This window comes from Stegostoma tigrinum, chromosome 3, assembly GCF_030684315.1.
Source record: "Stegostoma tigrinum isolate sSteTig4 chromosome 3, sSteTig4.hap1, whole genome shotgun sequence".
Taxonomy (NCBI): domain Eukaryota; kingdom Metazoa; phylum Chordata; class Chondrichthyes; order Orectolobiformes; family Stegostomatidae; genus Stegostoma; species Stegostoma tigrinum.
In genome coordinates this window covers 16,719,053-16,736,188 of record NC_081356.1, presented here as the reverse complement: position 1 = coordinate 16,736,188, position 17,136 = coordinate 16,719,053, and the positions used below count along the sequence as shown (strand labels likewise).

The following is a 17,136-nucleotide window of genomic DNA, read 5'->3' as shown; positions in this document are numbered from 1 at the left end:
GGCAATAGGGAATAGGCATGATTGGAAAAATAAGTATATGGTAAAGAGAATTGTACGAGTCTTGTGAGTGTTTGAAAGAATGTATTCCATTAACCGGCAGCCTGTATGTCAATGGAGAGCAATGGGGACAAAAGGATAGGGGAAGAGAGAGAGAGGGTGAGGGAAGAATGGAGAACCAATCAGCTTATCCTTCAGAATTAAAATAAAAACAGTAAAGTGGAATTAATGGGATGAGGGAAGGGAATATGATGGAAATGAGAAGGAATGGATGTGGAGGAGTAGAGCCAAAAGCAGATAGAGGAAGGTAAGAAGGAGCTGAGTAATATCATTTGAGGTAACAAAGCGAACTTCAGTCTGGGAGAATAAATTTCAACCAGCTTAACTCATAAAAGAAGAGACTTGAGGTGATAAGTAACCAGAAACTAAGGTTTCAGAAAAAAAAATTCAACCTCCTGGTCACTGACCCCTGTGTTTTTAGGGAAAAGTGTCTCCCTATCTACTGTCTTTATGGCTCACAGAACTTTGCCAGTGGCACAGCCACCAGAGCATGCATGCCTACGACATATGCTTGCATGTCCCAGAAATAACTGGCCAGTCAGAGGATCAGCCGTTCATTAGTCTCGGCAGCTTTGCCAAAAGTGGTGCCACCTACTGGAAGAAGAGGACACCAAAGGAAGAATATTCCCTGCAACTGGATGAAAGGGGTGTGGAGAAGGCAGGGCAAGCGAGGCAGGCTTTGACCAGTAAGCTGGAGGGTCATGTTTGTTGAGGGCAGGTGGTGCCACAAGGTTGGGGTGGGAGCGCTTTAGTGGAGGATATGGCTTTGGGCCTGAAACTTCTTTCCCTCTTGCTGGCCAAGCAGTATCCAAACCGTAACCTCTTCCCACCTCGTGCAGCCCACCACGTGAGGGAATCACGGCTCAGAACTGGATGCTTAAATGACTCAGTTGTCGTCTGAGTGGGCGAGCTGCCTGCCACTGGTAAAGTGACATAATTGGGAAGTAATTATCACTCGCATTCCTGACATTTTGCTGTGTCAACTGTGCTACCAGCTTCTCCCCTATCCTGATTGCCTTCCAGCCTGCTGCTAGAAAACAGGTAAAATCTAGCCGAGATAATAAAATGTGAAGCTGGATGAACACAGCAGGCCAAGCAGCATCTCGGGAGCACAAAAGCTGACGTTTCAGGCCTAGACCGTTCATCAGAGAGGGGGATGGGGTGAGGGTTCTGGAATAAATAGGGAGAGAGGGGGAGGCAGACCAAAGATGGAGAGAAAAGAAGATAGGTGGAGAGGAGAGTGTAGGTGGGGAGGTAGGGAGGGGATAGGTCAGTCCAGGGAAGACGGACAGGTCAAGGAGGTGGGATGAGGTTAGTAGGTAGGAGATGGAGGTGCGGCTTGGGGTGGGAGGAAGGGATGGGTGAGAGGAAGAACAGGTTAGGGAGGCAGAGACAGGCTGGGCTGGTTTTGGGATGCAGTGGGGGAAGGAGAGATTTTGAAGCTGGTGAAGTCCACATTGATACCATTGGGCTGCAGGGTTCCCAAGCGGAATATGAGTTGCTGTTCCTGCAACCTTCGGGTGGCATCATTGTGGCACTGCAGGAGGCCCATGATGGACATGCCATCTAAAGAATGGGAGGGGGAGTTGGAATGGTTTGTGACTGGGAGGTGCAGTTGTTTATTGCGAACCGAGTGGAGGTGTTCTGCAAAGCGGTCCCCAAGCCTCCGCTTGGTTTCCCCAATGTGGAGGAGGCCACGCCGGGTACAATGGATACAGTATACCACATTGGCAGATGTGCAGGTTAATATAGAAAGTCATCTTGGGGCCTGGGATAGGGGTGAGGGAGGAGGTATGGGGGAAAGCGTAGCACTTCCTGCGGTTGCAGGGGAAGGTGCTGGGTGTGGTGGGGTTGGAGGGCAGTGTGGAGCGAACAAGGGAGTCACAGAGAGAGTGGTCTCTCTGGAAAGCAGACAAGGGTGGGGATGGAAAAATGTCTTGGGTGGTGGGGTCGGATTGTAGATGGTGGAGGTTGCTGGGGTGGTGTGTGAGAACGAGGGGGATCCTCTAAAATCTAGTGGGTAAAATCTAGCCTGTGTTTTAAATTTTATTGTGGTATTCTCTGGGATAGCAGAAAATTCATAACTGTGTCTGAAATAAAGCCAGTAAAAGACCTCACCTCCTCGGGACCTGCCATCTGCTGCAGTTGGTATTGCATCAATAATTGTTGTAAAAGTACTCCTTTCATAAGACTTGTTCAAGTGCACAATCCAGACACTGAACAGGCAAGAGTATGGTTTTAGAGACAAAAAAGACTGCAGATGCTGAAATGCAAGGTAGACAAACAGGAGGCTGGAAGAAGACAGCTGGCCGGGCAGCATCTGGGAGAAAGGAGCAGCCAACCTTTCGGATATTACCCTTGTTGAGGACTGAGCATGGTTTTGCCCCATTTATCTCTCTTTCTTCTGATCTAAATACCACTTTAAGGCTGCATTTTAATTGGCAACTAGCCTGAATATACTGTTCTCTATTAGAGGAGATGCATGCAGAGATGTGCTATGCAGAATGCCTGCTTCAGAAGGCAGCTTTGACACTAGTCCAGGTAAGGAACTACTTCTATTTTTTTGAATATGATTGTTTTTATTGATGTAGCAAACAGTTAATAATAAAGTATCATGGGTCATGTAAACATGACCGTTTGAGTTATAACCAATGCGTAACTGAAATTAAGGAGATTGGATTTGGGAAGACAGAGTGAATGGCTTACAAAATAACCTATTTAATTTGTATCTTCTGAAACTGCTCAAGTGTCTCTTTGTGACTATTTGAACATTATTAATTCCTTTTATGCGTGTGGTCATTGTCCATGTGAGTAAAGACATGAATGGTGTGGTCAGTCTGCTTAGCTAAAGTCCTGGATCCTTGTGGGGCACGCTGGCTGATATTCTGTACCCGCTCTCAATTGTGCAATGCATTATCAATCAGGTAAGATCAGCTAAATTGGTCTGGAGTCAGGAAAATTCCTTTAAAATATTTAGGTCAAATCTGAATTAATTTTGAAATTAACTTGACTGCAACATCATATCAGTTTTCTTAATTATAAACTTCTCAAGTATAATTTTATAATATGTGTATCATTATACCGAGGACTTACTGTCTTCTTCAGTCAAATCTATGTGAAAGGATTCATTTTGTGTGGAGGAAATAGCATGCTACATTTGTCTATCTCTAGCTCAGGTGTGTGGTTGGCCAACTTCAGACAGACCGAAAATTGACAATATAAAATAGTCATGAAGATGTGTGAATGATGAGGGCAAAGCATATTGGCGCTCAGACTATAAAAATCCAACGACATTGTGTGAGGCTGGAGTCCCATGGAGGCCAGACTGGTTAAGGTGACAAGTTCATTTCCTTGTACAGTATTAATGAACAAGCAGTAGTCAGGTATTAAAGTTAGGGCACACTGAACTATAAGGTGCATTTATGTATTAGACATATTACTTGGCTAGAAACTCACTTGGACTGATGAGAAAGCAAAAGGAAACTCTCTGACATATCGCTGTAACAAGCAACTTTTATCACACATGAATGAAACGACAGTGATGAGTAAACATTGCATAATTTACTGCTAGCTATTAGTGCTGGACTGGCTAGTGGTACAGCCTTTGTCAGCATATATTTTTGCCAAACATCATGGTTGAAGCCCTAACACAGTGTAATACGAGCAAGTTTTAGGTGTGGGATTTTTACAAGCCTTTCAATAACTTTACAGAAATGTGATCTTTCCACATTTCCAACAGAAGCACGTTTGTTTCATCAGCTTCACTAAAATGTGTACACTTTGATGTCAAAAGTAAACATTGTCTTGCCTGGTGAAATGGAGATGAAGAAAATAACAATTGCTGACATCTTTCCCATGTGAACAAAATTATGGGATCAGGCATAAAGGAGACAGATTGCACATCAAGGAATAAAGTTTTTAATGATATTGCTGTGATAATGTTCAGTTAACAAATAATGCTTTAGCCAACAACGCCCTCATCCCCAAAATAAATAAAAAAAAATTTATTTGGAATTAAAAATCTACATTTTAACTGCAATTTTTTTTAATGATCTGGTCTTTGTAAATAAATGAGAAGAATGACGTGCATCTGTGGGATACATAACACTCCTGGAGCTAACTGTAATCTTACTAAAAGTTTAGTTGTGTGGGAGATACTGGCTGATTTACAATGTAAATTAGATCCATAGCTCCCCTTCCTTCATCCTATGTTTATCCTGGAATTTTAAATTTGCTTAAAATTCTAACTTTAGAGAAAAGATTTCATGGCTCAGAGTATTTTATTGGGGATTGATTTGTGTTCAGTCTATGCAGAATTCTGATTAACGCTGCTCTTTTTGTTCTCAGCTAGTTAATAGGATCTCTTTCCCTTCCTTTCTCCCTGCCCACCTCACCTCCAATTCTCCAATACTAGAATTTGAATGGAATGAAGGAAGGTTTCAGTTTTCAGCCCCAGTCCTTATTTGCTCTTCACAGCAATGAGGGTGCAATCAGAGATAATGGGAACTGCAGATGCTGGAGAATCCAAGATAATAAAGTGTGAAGCTGGATGAACACAGCAGGCCAAGCAGCATCTCAGGAGCACAAAAGCTGACGTTTCGGGCCGAGACCCTTTATCAGAGAGGGGGATGGGGTGAGGGTTCTGGAATAAATAGGGAGAGAGGGGGAGGCGGATCGAAGATGGAGAGAAAAGAAGATAGGTGGAGACGAGAGTATAGGTGGGGAGGTAGGGAGGGGATAGATCAGTCCAGGGAAAACGGACAGGTCAAGGAGGTGGGGTGAGGTTAGTAGGTAGGAAATGGAGGTGCGGCTTGGGGTGGGAGGAAGGGATGGGTGAGAGGAAGAACAGGTTAGGGAAGCAGAGACAGGCTGGGCTGGTTGTGTGATGCAGTGGGGGGAGGGGACGAACTGGACTGGTTTTGGGATGCGGTGGGGGAAGGAGAGATTTTGAAGCTGGTGAAGTCCACATTGATACCATTGGGCTGCAGGGTTCCCAAGCGGAATATGAGTTGCTGTTCCTGCAACCTTCGGGTGGCATCATTGTGGCACTGCAGGAGGCCCATGATGGACATGTCGTCTAAAGAATGGGAGGGGGAGTGGAAATGGTTTGCGACTGGGAGGTGCAGTTGTTTATTGCGAACCGAGCGGAGGTGTTCTGCAAAGCAGTCCCCAAGCCTCTGCTTGGTTTCCCCAATGTAGAGTAAGCCACACCAGGTACAATGGATACAGTATACCACATTGGCAGATGTGCAGGTGAACCTCTGCTTAATGTGGAAAGTCATCTTGGGGCCTGAGATAGGGGTGAGGAGGAGGTGTGGGGGCAAGTGTAGCACTTCCGGCGGTTGCAGGAGAAGGTGCTGGGTGTGGTGGGGTTGGAGGGCAGTGTGGAGCGAACAAGGGAGTCACGGAGAGAGTGGTCTGTTCGGAAAGCAGACGGGTGGGGATGGAAAAATGTCTTGGGTGGTGGGGTTGGATTGTAGATGGCGGAAGTGTCGGAGGATGATGCGTTGTATCCGGAGGTTGGTGGGGTGGTGTGTGAGAACGAGGGGGATTCTCTTTGGGCGGTTGTGGCGGGGGCAGGGTGTGAGGGGTGTGTTGCGGGAAATGCGGGAGACGCGGTCAAGAGCGTTCTCGACCACTGTTCGGGGGGGGGGGGGGGGGGTGGGGAGAGTTGCGGTCCTTGAAGAACTTGGACGTCTGGATGTGCGGGAGTGGAATGCCTTATCCTGGGAGCAGATGTGGCGGAGGCGGAGGAATTGGGAATAGGGGATGGAATTTTTGCAGGAGGGTGGGTGGGAAGAGGTGTATTCTAGGTAGCTGTGGGAGTCGGTGGGCTTGAAATGGACTTCAGTTACAAGCTGGTTGCCTGAGATGGAGACTGAGAGGTCCAGGAAGGTGAGGGATATGCTGGAGATGGCCCAGGTGAACTGAAGGTTGGGGTGGAAGGTGTTGGTGAAGTGGATGAACTGTTCGAGCTCCTCTGGGGAGCAAGAGGCGGCGCCGATACAGTCATCAATGTAACGGAGGAAGAGGGGGGTTTGGGGCCTTTGTAGGTGCAGAAGAGGCACTGTTCCATGTAACCTACAAAGAGGCAGGCATAGCTGGGGCCCATGTGGATGCCCATGGCCACCCCCTTTGTCTGTAGGAAGTGGGAGGAATCGAAAGAGAAGTTGTTGAGGGTGAGGACGAGTTCGGCTAGGCGGATGAGGGTGTCGGTGGAGGGGGACTGGTCGGGCCTGCGGGACAGGAAGAAGCGGAGGGCCTTGAGGCCATCTGCATGCAGAATTCAGGTGTATAGGGACTGGACGTCCATGGTGAAAATGAGGTGCTGGGGTCCGGTGAATTGGAAGTTCTGGAGGAGGTGGAGAGCATGGGTGGTGTCACGGACGTAGGTAGGGAGTTCCTGGACCAAAGGGGAGAAAATGGAGTCCAGATAGATGGAGATGAGTTCGGTGGGGCAGGAACAGGCTGAGACAATGGGTCGACCAGAGCAGGCAGGTTTGTGGATTTTGGGAAGGAGATAGAAACGGGCCGTGCGGGGTTCGGGAACAATGAGGTTGGAGGCTGTGCGTGGGAAGTCCCCTGAGGTGATGAGGTCATGGATGGTGTTGGAGATGATGGTTTGGTTATCGGGTGTGGGGTCATGATCAAGGAGACGGTAGGAGGTGGTGTCGGAGAGTTGGCGTCTGGCCTCGGCGATGTAGAGGTCAGTGCGCTATACTACCACTGCGCCACCCTTGTCTGCGGGTTTGATGGTGAGGTTGGGGTTGGAGCGGAGGGCTGCCCGTTCTGTGGGGGAGAGGTTGGAGTGGGTGAGAGGGGTGGAGAGGTTGAGGCGGTTAATGTCTCGATGGCAGTTGGAGATGAAGAGGTCAAGGGAGGGTAGGAGGCCTGGGGGTGGTGTCCAGGGGGAGGACTTGTGTTGGAAGCAGGTGAAGGGGTCAGTGGAGGGAGGGTTAGGTTCCCGGTTAAAGAAGTAAGCGTGGAGGCGAAGATGGCGGAAAAACTGCTCGATGTCCAAACGTGACTGGTATTTGTTGATGTGTGGTTGTAGGGAGACAAAGGTGAGCCCTTTGCTTACGACTGACCGTTCGTCCTCAGTCAGTGGAAGGTCTGGGGGAATGGTGAAGATTCAGCAGGGCTCAGTGTGGCTGTCTCCTCTGGGGTTCCTGGCTGTGGAGATTGTGGGCGGAGCGATGAGGTTGTCGGCCGTGGGCGGGGTTCTGTCGGCATCGGCCGTGGGTGGGGTTCCGTCGGCGGTGGGAGGATCGGGGTGGGCGGCAGCAGCAGCGGTGAGCGTGGTGTGTGTGGTGTTGTAATTGGAAGTGGAGGCGGTGACTGCAGCAGCGGTTGCGTCCAGGTCCCGGAAGTGGTGTGCCCGGCGGAGGCGGATGTGACGTCATCAGTGGGGTCACTGGCCGTGTCCTCGTGGTCAATGGCGGCGGGTGCATGATGGGGGAGGGGCCGGGACAGGCTCTGGATTTGGGAGGTGCAGGAATCCTCTTGTGGGTAGCAGGAGCCAGTGAGTTTGTGGTACTTACGATTTTTTGTGTCCAGTAAAGCTGAGTAGAACTGGGTGTTCAGTCTGTGGATCCTGTGGAGGGTAAAAAACAGCAGAGGTCCTTTGCAGGTCTGAGAGGGGGAGGCTCTGAGCTGGGGCAGGTGGGACTGCAGTGCCTGGAGACGCCGGTGCATGGCTGTGAGTGTCTGTTTAAGGACTCGCAGGGAGAAACACTTCTGAAGGGTCTGAATTTTCTGGGTGTAGAGGTGGTCACGGTTGGGGCCAAATTGGGAAGGCTTGAATGTAGACTGTAGTCCAATGGGGATGATCCGGTTCCATAGGCAGGTGCTAAGGAAGGTGATGTGACTGTGGTACCTGTTTGCTTCAGGACATGGTCGAGCAGTTTGAAGGCTGAAGAGATTGCAAGAGAGTTGCAGTGGGAGAGAGATTCCCTGAGGTTGGTCTGGAGGGAGGAGGGTAACTTCTTCAGGCTAGGCGCCCCTTTTAATGAGGGTGCTTAATCTAAAACTTCCAGAGTGAGGAAAGACAAATCAGGAATTCTGCTGCCAATCACTGTTTAATCAATTAGGGATAGGCAATGAATGCAGACCCAGCCAGTGACATCCATGTCTCATATAAAAAAAATGTATGTGGATTTTGGATCTTGGCAGGATTATGTTTGGTTGTGAACTTCACCTCATTATCAAATAGCTGCCATTGGGCACAAGGTCTATGCATGATGTTGGCCTTGACGGGCAGTACCAGAAGCAGCTCACAGCTATTGACCTATACTCCTCTGTTCAGGAGAGGAAAGTTATCTTTCCTGCTTATTTCTCAAAATTACCGAAGTAAGAATAAAACAGATTATCCAGTCATTCCAGTTTGTGGAACTTAGCTTTGTGTGAATCAAATGCAGAGTTGCCAATATTACAACTATTGGAAATTACTTAGTTGAACATGAGTCATTTTGAGAGTCATGGAGGATGTGAAAAGCACTGCGTAAATGCCAATCTTATTTTCCTAGGATGAAAATATGATTAATTTTATTAAAGGAGGAATCAAAATACGAACAAGTTACAACATCTACAGGTAAACGTTTCTTTCTTCGCTAACTCGTAAGAATTCTGATTTAAACTTATTTTTTGTGTAAGTTTTGCAGTGAGTTATCCAGTGGTACAGACACTATAATGAGTCTTTACATGAGGAGGCTGTCCTTACCAAAGCAACATTTCATGTAATTTCTTTGTTCTTTGTTTGCATCTCTCCAGCAGCCAAAGTCAAAAAAATCACATGACATCAGATTATAGTCCAACAGGTTTATTGAAGGTTCAAGCTTTCGGAGTCCTGCTGCTACTTTGGGTGTCAGTAAGAAAGCTGGCATCAGACAGAATTTATAAGCAAAAGATCAGAGGGTCATAGAACTGATGCAAACATGTTGAACATGCCTAAGATGGATGTTAAACCTTTAATCAATTAGAAAGGATTAATCTGCAAATCCCAGAATTTCTTTCAAGTTGCGGACCTGAGATAATGAAAGATTTTATCAGTACACAAGAGGTGACGTCTCCGGTTAGATGATGCATTTTGGGTACGAGGCCTTGTTTAGAATCTGGCTGCATAACAGCTTGGAGTCGGAGTAGTTTTACTTCCAAAGTAAGAATTTATAAAATGCCACAATGCCTGTCTACAAATTATGCACTTTTTGAACAAATTAGAATGTACCTACTATTGCAAATCTGAAATGCAAATTCACTGTATAGCTTTAAAATTGTGTGTGTGTGTGTGTGTGTGTGTGTGTGTGTGTGTGTGTGTGTGTGTGTGTGTGTGTGTATAATGTGGTGGGGTCACCTGTAGTGCGACATAAACCCAAGATCCCGATTGAGACCATCCTCATGATTACCAAACTTGGCTATCACCCTCTACTCAGTGACTGTACATTATTGAGCATCCCAAAATCTTCCTTGGAGGACTTATAGCCGAAGGTCCAAGCCTGTCTCTCTCTCTCTCTCTCTCTCTCTCTCTCTCCCTTTCCTCTCTCTCTCACACACACACACACACACACACACACACACACACACACACACACACACACACACACACACACACACACACACAGACACACAGACACCACATTTGCATTTACAGGTTTGTACTTGTGCACAATGTGCAGACAGGCATAAGGCATTTTATAAATTTCTGTTTTAGAAATAAAACCAGTTTGACTCCTAGTTGATACACAGCAGAGTCTAAACATGGCCTCACACTTGAAATGCATTGTCTGACCTGAGATGTCACGTCTGGTATACTGATAAAATCTGACACTATCTCAGGGCAGTGACTTGAAAGAAATTTTGGGATTTGCACATTTGCAACCCATTCTAACTGTTTAAAGATTTAACAACCATCTTAGGTTTGTTCAACACATTCGCATGAGTTCTGTGACCCTTTGATCTTTTGCTTAGAAATTCTGTTTTTGATGCCACCTCTCTCACTGACACCTAAAGAAGGAGTGAGACTCGGAAAGCTTGTGCCTTCAAATAAACCTGTTGGACTACAAGATAATAAAATGTGAGGCTGGATGAACACAGCAGGCCCAGCAGCATCTCAGGAGCACAAAAGCTTTTGTGCTCCTGAGATGCTGCTGGGCCTGCTGTGTTCATCCAGCTTCACATTATTATCTTGGATTCTCCAGCATCTGCAGTTCCCATTATCACTGTTGGACTACACCCTGGTTTCATGTGATTTTTGATCTTGCCCATCCCAGTCCAACACCAACACCTCCACATCATGTCCAGCAGCCAAAGATAGGCACTTACCTGGTCTGGATGACAGGCAGGGATGATAATGGAGGGGCTTCAATGGCTCTGGTGCCTGGATATTGCACCTCAAATAATTCTTAGTAGGTGAGACACTTGAGCTGTGATAACACAAGTGCTAATCTTCATGACATCATGCTGCTCAGTGTTATGTTATCCAGTTGGCAGTGTTCATTACGATAGCATCCACTTACACATTAACATTAAATTACAATAGCATGTAGCATGAATTTATCATTCTAACCACATTGCAACGAACTCATCCAGGTTAATTACATACCACAAACCCCATGCCTGTTTCAGGGTCACTCAGTTTAATCTATTGCTTTCTGTAATATAAATTTATTATCTTGTTTTTGTTTTAAATATATTTTCTTTTAAAAATAATGTTACCATTCGACATCATACTTTGCTGCTGTTCTGATAGTTTTATCTGACTCCAGGCACAGAAAAGAGTTTTGGTGTCTTGCTAACATTCTAGGCAGACTTTCGTTCCACCCACAATGACATGGGCATCATGTTTCAAAAAGTAGTTTAATGTGGCACGTGGTGAACTTATTTATCATGAATCAATTGTATCACTGAATAAAATGGACCACCTCAAACTTAACTCTCTTGCATCATGAGCATTTTGCAGTCTGTTTTGAAGGACACAACTTAATCAGGGACTTGTGGCAGTACCTAGATGATACCCAGGGTTTTTGACCTCAAATAAGCTTATGCTGCCTCCAATGATTTCCAATGCACTGGGCCCTGGTGCGTATGTAACACACCACATGAGGGCGTCCTAGTAGGAAGGAAGGTCTGTGGTGGCAGATGCGCTCTGTATAATCGAAGAGATGGAGACGATCAAAATCATGAAAGAATCTCCTGCTGCTCACAGGTCTTTACAGTGGGGAGACAAAATGCAGATTGGGCAACCCCTTTACAGAACATGTACGTTCTGTCTGAAAAAGTAACCTGGAACTTGCAGTTGCCTGCCACTTCAGCACGCCTGTGTTCCCTGGCCAACATCTCTCGGGTTTCCTGCAGTGCTCCTGTGAGTCTTAACGCAAGCTGGAAAAACAGCATCTCACTTTCCACTTAGGGATCCTGCTGCCTTCAGGACTCAACATTGGGTTTGATAATTTTAGAGCCTGAACTTTCTTCCATTTCCTTTACCCTCCCCCACACCACACGCCCTGACATAACATGGGCTGCTTTCAGCACAGCCAACCACTTTTCACTTATTCATTGTCCCCACTTTGAGTTTTTCTTCTTCCCTGGATTACTACCAACCATTCCTTTTGTCTGCCTATCTTTCTTCCTCTTTCTCTGTCTCTCAGCTCCATCACCACCTCCTCTGCTTTTTCCTCTTCCACCTCCCCACCACTGTCATCAGGATAAATACCACCTTTTCCTAGCTACTATCAGTTCTGAAGAAGAGTCACTGGACTCACAACACTGATTCAGCTTTTTGACCACAGATTCTGCCAGGCCTGAGTTTCTTCAGCAATTTCTGTTTTCATGTGAGAGAATCTTTTACCAGGTGGAAGATTAGGGTTTTCTTTAGAAGGAAGAAACCATATTGAAGGCACTTTCCTTTACAGTTTCTCTTTCTTAAGACACTTAATTGTGAATGAACCTTAAATGGAGGAGTGTAGGAGTGTATTAATTGATGTGTGTTTAGGAGCCTGGTTTACATTGAACTGTACCACAGTGGCACGGTCGTTCTGTACTTTGGGCTCTTGGGTAGAAGTTATTTGTTTATGATTTTATTTAACTTCTTTGTTATTGCTAATATTTGATCTTTTTGTTAAGAGAATGTCAACAAATCGTCCAGATGACACAGGACCGTGTCAAAACTGATGTCTACTGCCAATTTGAAGGAGGTGTCAAGCTAGGAATTGGAGCTTTTAATCTGGTACAGTGTGCTCCCGTTATGTAGGAATTGCCCATTCTTTTAATTGGAAAAGTGTTTTTGCATTCTACATGACTGCTTACTTCATTTTTATTCCCTTTCCCACCCAGATGCTGTCGCTGCTACCTTTGAGAATTCTTCGTCTTCTTGAATTTATTGGATTTTCAGGAAATCGGGTATTGATTAATAATCATTCGTGTGTGAAAAAAACATCATATTACTGCAGTTCAAGATTTCTCATAGTAACTTGAAGTGAAACTGTGATTCAAACATTTTAAATCTGTTGGAAATGGAGGGTTAGAAGGATCATTTCTATCCTGTAGTTGGATACCACCATCTACTGGCAAACTGCAGTAGTGCTCAGATCTCATCTGACAACCATTTTGTCATTGCTCCAGAACATTCTTTATGTGCATGACAACCATATTGTGCTGGGTTTTTGTGTGCAACTGACACTTAATGACATGTCCCAGGTTAGCACTTGAGGAATTTTGGGGCAGGATGGGTTGAGGGAACGAAATGTATATGACAACAGGGTTTAAGACTCCTAGGTTTCTCAGACAAATGGGTCTAAATTAATTTAGGATACTTGATCGCCGTGGATGAGTTGGGCCTAAGGGTCTGTTTCTGTGTTGTGCATCTCTATGACTATATGACCTCCTGTACAACATCAGATGAAGGGTCTAGGCCCGAAACATCAGCTTTTGTGCTCCTGAGATGCTGCTTGGCCTGCTGTGTTCATCCAGCTTCACACTTTGTTATCCAGGACATTGGTTAGGCCATTTTGGGATTACGGCATGCAATTGTGGTCTCCCTGCTATCGGAAAGAAGTTGTGAAACTTGAAGAGGTACAGAAAAGATTTACAAGGATGTTGCTAGGGCTGGATGGTTTGAGCTATAGGGAGAGGCCGAATAGACTGAGGCTATTTTACTTGGAGTGTCAGAGGGTGAGAGGTGACCTTCTAGATGTTTATAAAATCAGGAGGGGAACGGTAGAGTAAATAGACAACATCTTTTCCCTGGGGTTGGGGAGTCTGAAACTAGAAGGCTTAGGTTCAAGGTGAGAGGGGATAGATTTAAAAGGGGCTTAAGGAGCAAATTTTTCACAGAGTGTGAGGCATGTATGGAATGAGCTACCAGAGGAAGTAATGGAGGCTGGTACGAGTACAACATTTAAAAGGGTACATGAATAGGAAGAAGTTAGAGGGATACGGGACAAATGCTGGCAAATGGGACTAGATTGATGTAGGATGTCTGGTTGGCATGGACAAGTTGGACCGGTGGGTTTGTCTCCATGCTGTATGGCTCTATGACTGAATGTCTCCAAGTGCTCACCTCTCTGCAGTCTCGGGTTAAATCTGCCATTAGGTAGGGTGGTGTCCTGCGATCCTCTGGAATTAGGAAGTCCGTCTTCACTCTGCCCATTCCAGCATTGCTTCATCAGAAATATGTATTAACTTGGGGAGCAGCCAATCAATGCCTTCGTCCTTTGTCCCATTTTCGTCCTCTCATTGAGTGACTTGCAACACATCCTGCTGCTATTGTGGGTGAAGCCAGGTCCTTCGATTAGATACAGATCCTTCATCCTTGCATTAGTTATGCTTTTCATGGTTGTGAATGGCTGGCAAACCTTGAGACCCACAATTAGTTGATTGACCTGGGAAAGAGCAATCACAAAGCCCAATAATTGAGCAGTTGGGATCGCGACCAGGAAATTTAGTAACTGTTGCTTCTGAGATTAAAATGGTAAGTATCAGCCTTGCATGTGAAATCATTTTAAGATCTCCCCAAATTCATTTTAAAAATGTTAAAAGGTTACGTTAGGATAGATGAAATGAAATTGTTTCTCCTGGTGAGGCATACGACAGAAAGGAGGCATGGTCTCATTAATATGCAAAGTGAACTTGTCTGTTTTAGATGTTGAAACCAAGAAGTACCTTTCACACACAACAGGGATCATAAAAATGTAGAGCATCCCGCCCTCGAGGATGCTGAATCAACTTTCAAGATTGAAGTTGATAGATTTTTGATAGATAAAGTTATCAGAAGAAATGGGCCAATGTTTCTAACTGAATGGTGGAGCAGGCTAATGGAGCTTAATGGCCTTCTCCATTGGAAGCCAGAGAAGATAATTCAGCACCTATTTTGTTACTGTGAATAGAATCTTCTTTCCTCAAACTTCAGCAAATGCTGGATGATGTGGAATATATAATCCAAATAATAGAGTAGAGAATAGAATCCGTACAGTGTGGAAGCAGGCCATTTGGCCCATCAACTCCAAAGAGCATCCTCCCCAGACCAAATCCCTAACCAAGCCCTGTAACCCTGCATTTCCCATGGCTAACCCACCTTAGCCTGGACGTCCTTGGACACCACGGGCAATTTAGCCTGGCCAATCCACATAACCTGCACATCTTTGGACTGTGGGAGGAAACCGGAGCGCCCAGAGAAACCCCTTACAGACTCTGGGAGAATGTGCAAATACAGACAGTTACCCAAGGCTGGCATCGAACCCGGGTCCCCGGCACTGTGAGGCAGCAGTGCTAACCATGGAGCCACCGTGCCACCCCATCACTGACTCATAGTTCTTAATAATTAATTGTTTTATCCTTTCCTAGTTGCATAATTAAGTTGGGGTTGTGTTGTATTTATATGTTGCCATTTGCTTCAGGATCTAGGGTTATCCATGCTGCGTGAAGGTGCCACCACTCATAGCTTGAGAGCTGTACTGTGCGCCTTGACTCTATTGATGTATCAGACTTACATCACTATTGTCCTTGGTAAGGTGTCTCTTTTTATTTCTTTGAATCTTTACCTAGGTAATATGACAAATAGAGGTTTCCTTATCAAATCTGTAGACAAGAAACAATACTGTCGAAATCAGTGCAGATTTATGTCTCGTTAATGAATTGGAAATTTTAGTTAGTAATAATTGCTGTTGATAAATCTCATTAAGAACAAGTTGCAAGTTGTAAAAACTGCCACTGTTAAATGAAAATTTATTTCTGTTCCTTCTTTGACTGGTTTCTAATGGAAAGGATATTTTGGTGCCCAATCCATACAATTGTACCTTTTGGAAGAAAAATGCAGCCTTTTCTCAAATGTGAAACTTTATAAACAGGTGCAGGTGAAGGCAACCTCCAGGAAGCTGAAGCACTACTTCAACCTTACCTCGAAAAATATCCTACTGTAAGTGTTGAAGAAAAATAATTCTGACTTTCTGCTTTGTATTGAATCTTCAGCTGCAATGTCCGTGGGCCTGATATTGACAGATTGCACCAAACGTTGTTGATTTGAAGAAACCATCCGTTAAAACATCTTCAAGAACTGCTGAATAGCAGCATTAATATTCTAATCATAATCTTTTAATAATTATGCTAATTCAAGGGTAGTTGGTGCATTGGCAAACACTAACTAGCCCTGTATTTTACTGCCTTTCCTTAGTAACCTCAAGAGTGCACTAGGGAACCTTCTAATTAAACCACTGATCAGACTTCAATGAAACTGTCCGATTTGCCAGGGCATGTCTGAGACTAGTTAAGAATCAACCACTAAATAAAAACTGAAAGAACTGCGGCTGCTGTAAATCAGGAACAAAAACAAAATTGCTGGAACAGCTCAGCAGGTCTGGCAGTATCTTGTGAAAGAAAAAACAGAGTTAACATTTCAGGTCCGGTGACACTTCCTCAGTTCCTCAGAACTTCTGAGGAAGGGTCACCAGACCCGAACATTAACTCTGTTTTTCCCTTCACAGATGCTGCCAGACCTGTTGAGCTTTTCCAGCAACTTTGTTTTTATTAAGAATCAACCACTATGTGCTGAACAACTGTCACATAAAGGCCAGAGATAACAAAGTGTGAAGCTGGATGAACACAGCAGGCCAAGCAGCATCTTAGGAGCACAAAAGCTGACGTTTTGGGCCAGAAGGGTCTAGGCCTGAAACGTCAGCTCGCCCAAAACGTCAGCTTTTGTGCTCCTAAGATGCTGCTTGGCCTGCTGTGTTCATCCAGCTCCACACTTTGCTATCTCGGATTCTCCAGCATCTGCAGTTCCCATTATCTCTCACATAAAGGCCAGATTGGGCATGGACAGCCCCGTAACTGGTTTTACTGACTAGTATTTTTTTTTAACTGAAGATTTTTTTTTGAAAATTCCTAAATTCAAATTTTAATTGTGAAGAGGTGTTTTCAATTCCTGTTCTCTGGTGTATTAGCCCAGGTTGTGAATTCAGCAATGTTAATTGTGCGTACCTGTTCCTCAAGACAGCTTGTAAACTGTTGGTACTACTTTTAACTTGTTTCATTTAATTAGAATTGCTGAGCCGATAAGCCAGACTGCTTTTTATTATCCCTGAGTATCCGTGGAGGAGGTGGGAAAATGGGATGGGAGGCCCAACTTTGGATATCCATCCCTAAAACCATCTGGCTTTCTCATTCTCTGACTCTGTCTCTCAGTCTCACTCTCTCTGTGTCTGTCTCTCTTCCAGTCTCTCTGTCTCCCACCCCTCCCAGCCATCACCACCACCAAAAAAACACTGATATCCCAACTTTAGTGAAAACACATCTAATTGTTCCAAACTATTGAAATGATTGTGAGGATTGACAGTTTCCCTACTATCCATTGGTGTACTGCCAACTTTAGTTAAGATCAGAATTAGGGATAGAGATAACAGTACATAATGCAGAGTAATAGGACATTTCAGTACACTAGTCAGTAAGTGCTGCTTTATCAAAGGTGCTGCCCTTCGAAGAGATATTAAACCCAGGATCTGTCAACCTACCTACTTGGGCATCCATGAAGCTGTTGCATTGTTTTGAACAAGAGTAGGGGAGTGCTGCCACTATCCTGGTAATTATACCTCA

At 45.1% G+C, this 17,136-nt stretch overlaps 1 protein-coding gene across 3 annotated transcripts in view; it reads left to right on the top strand.

The window, feature by feature from the left end:
* The window catches only part of LOC125450685 (tetratricopeptide repeat protein 39B), a 103,011-nt gene that overhangs the window by 61,767 nt on the left and 24,108 nt on the right, over window positions 1-17,136 (top strand). For all 3 annotated transcript variants that reach the window (XM_059643520.1, XM_059643518.1, XM_059643521.1), the window contains 6 exons: window positions 2,531-2,598; window positions 8,583-8,647; window positions 12,175-12,277; window positions 12,385-12,450; window positions 14,946-15,054; window positions 15,396-15,463. In XM_059643520.1, coding sequence (XP_059499503.1) covers window positions 2,531-2,598; window positions 8,583-8,647; window positions 12,175-12,277; window positions 12,385-12,450; window positions 14,946-15,054; window positions 15,396-15,463 — 479 coding nt within the window. The remainder of the gene's footprint in view (window positions 1-2,530; window positions 2,599-8,582; window positions 8,648-12,174; window positions 12,278-12,384; window positions 12,451-14,945; window positions 15,055-15,395; window positions 15,464-17,136) is intronic.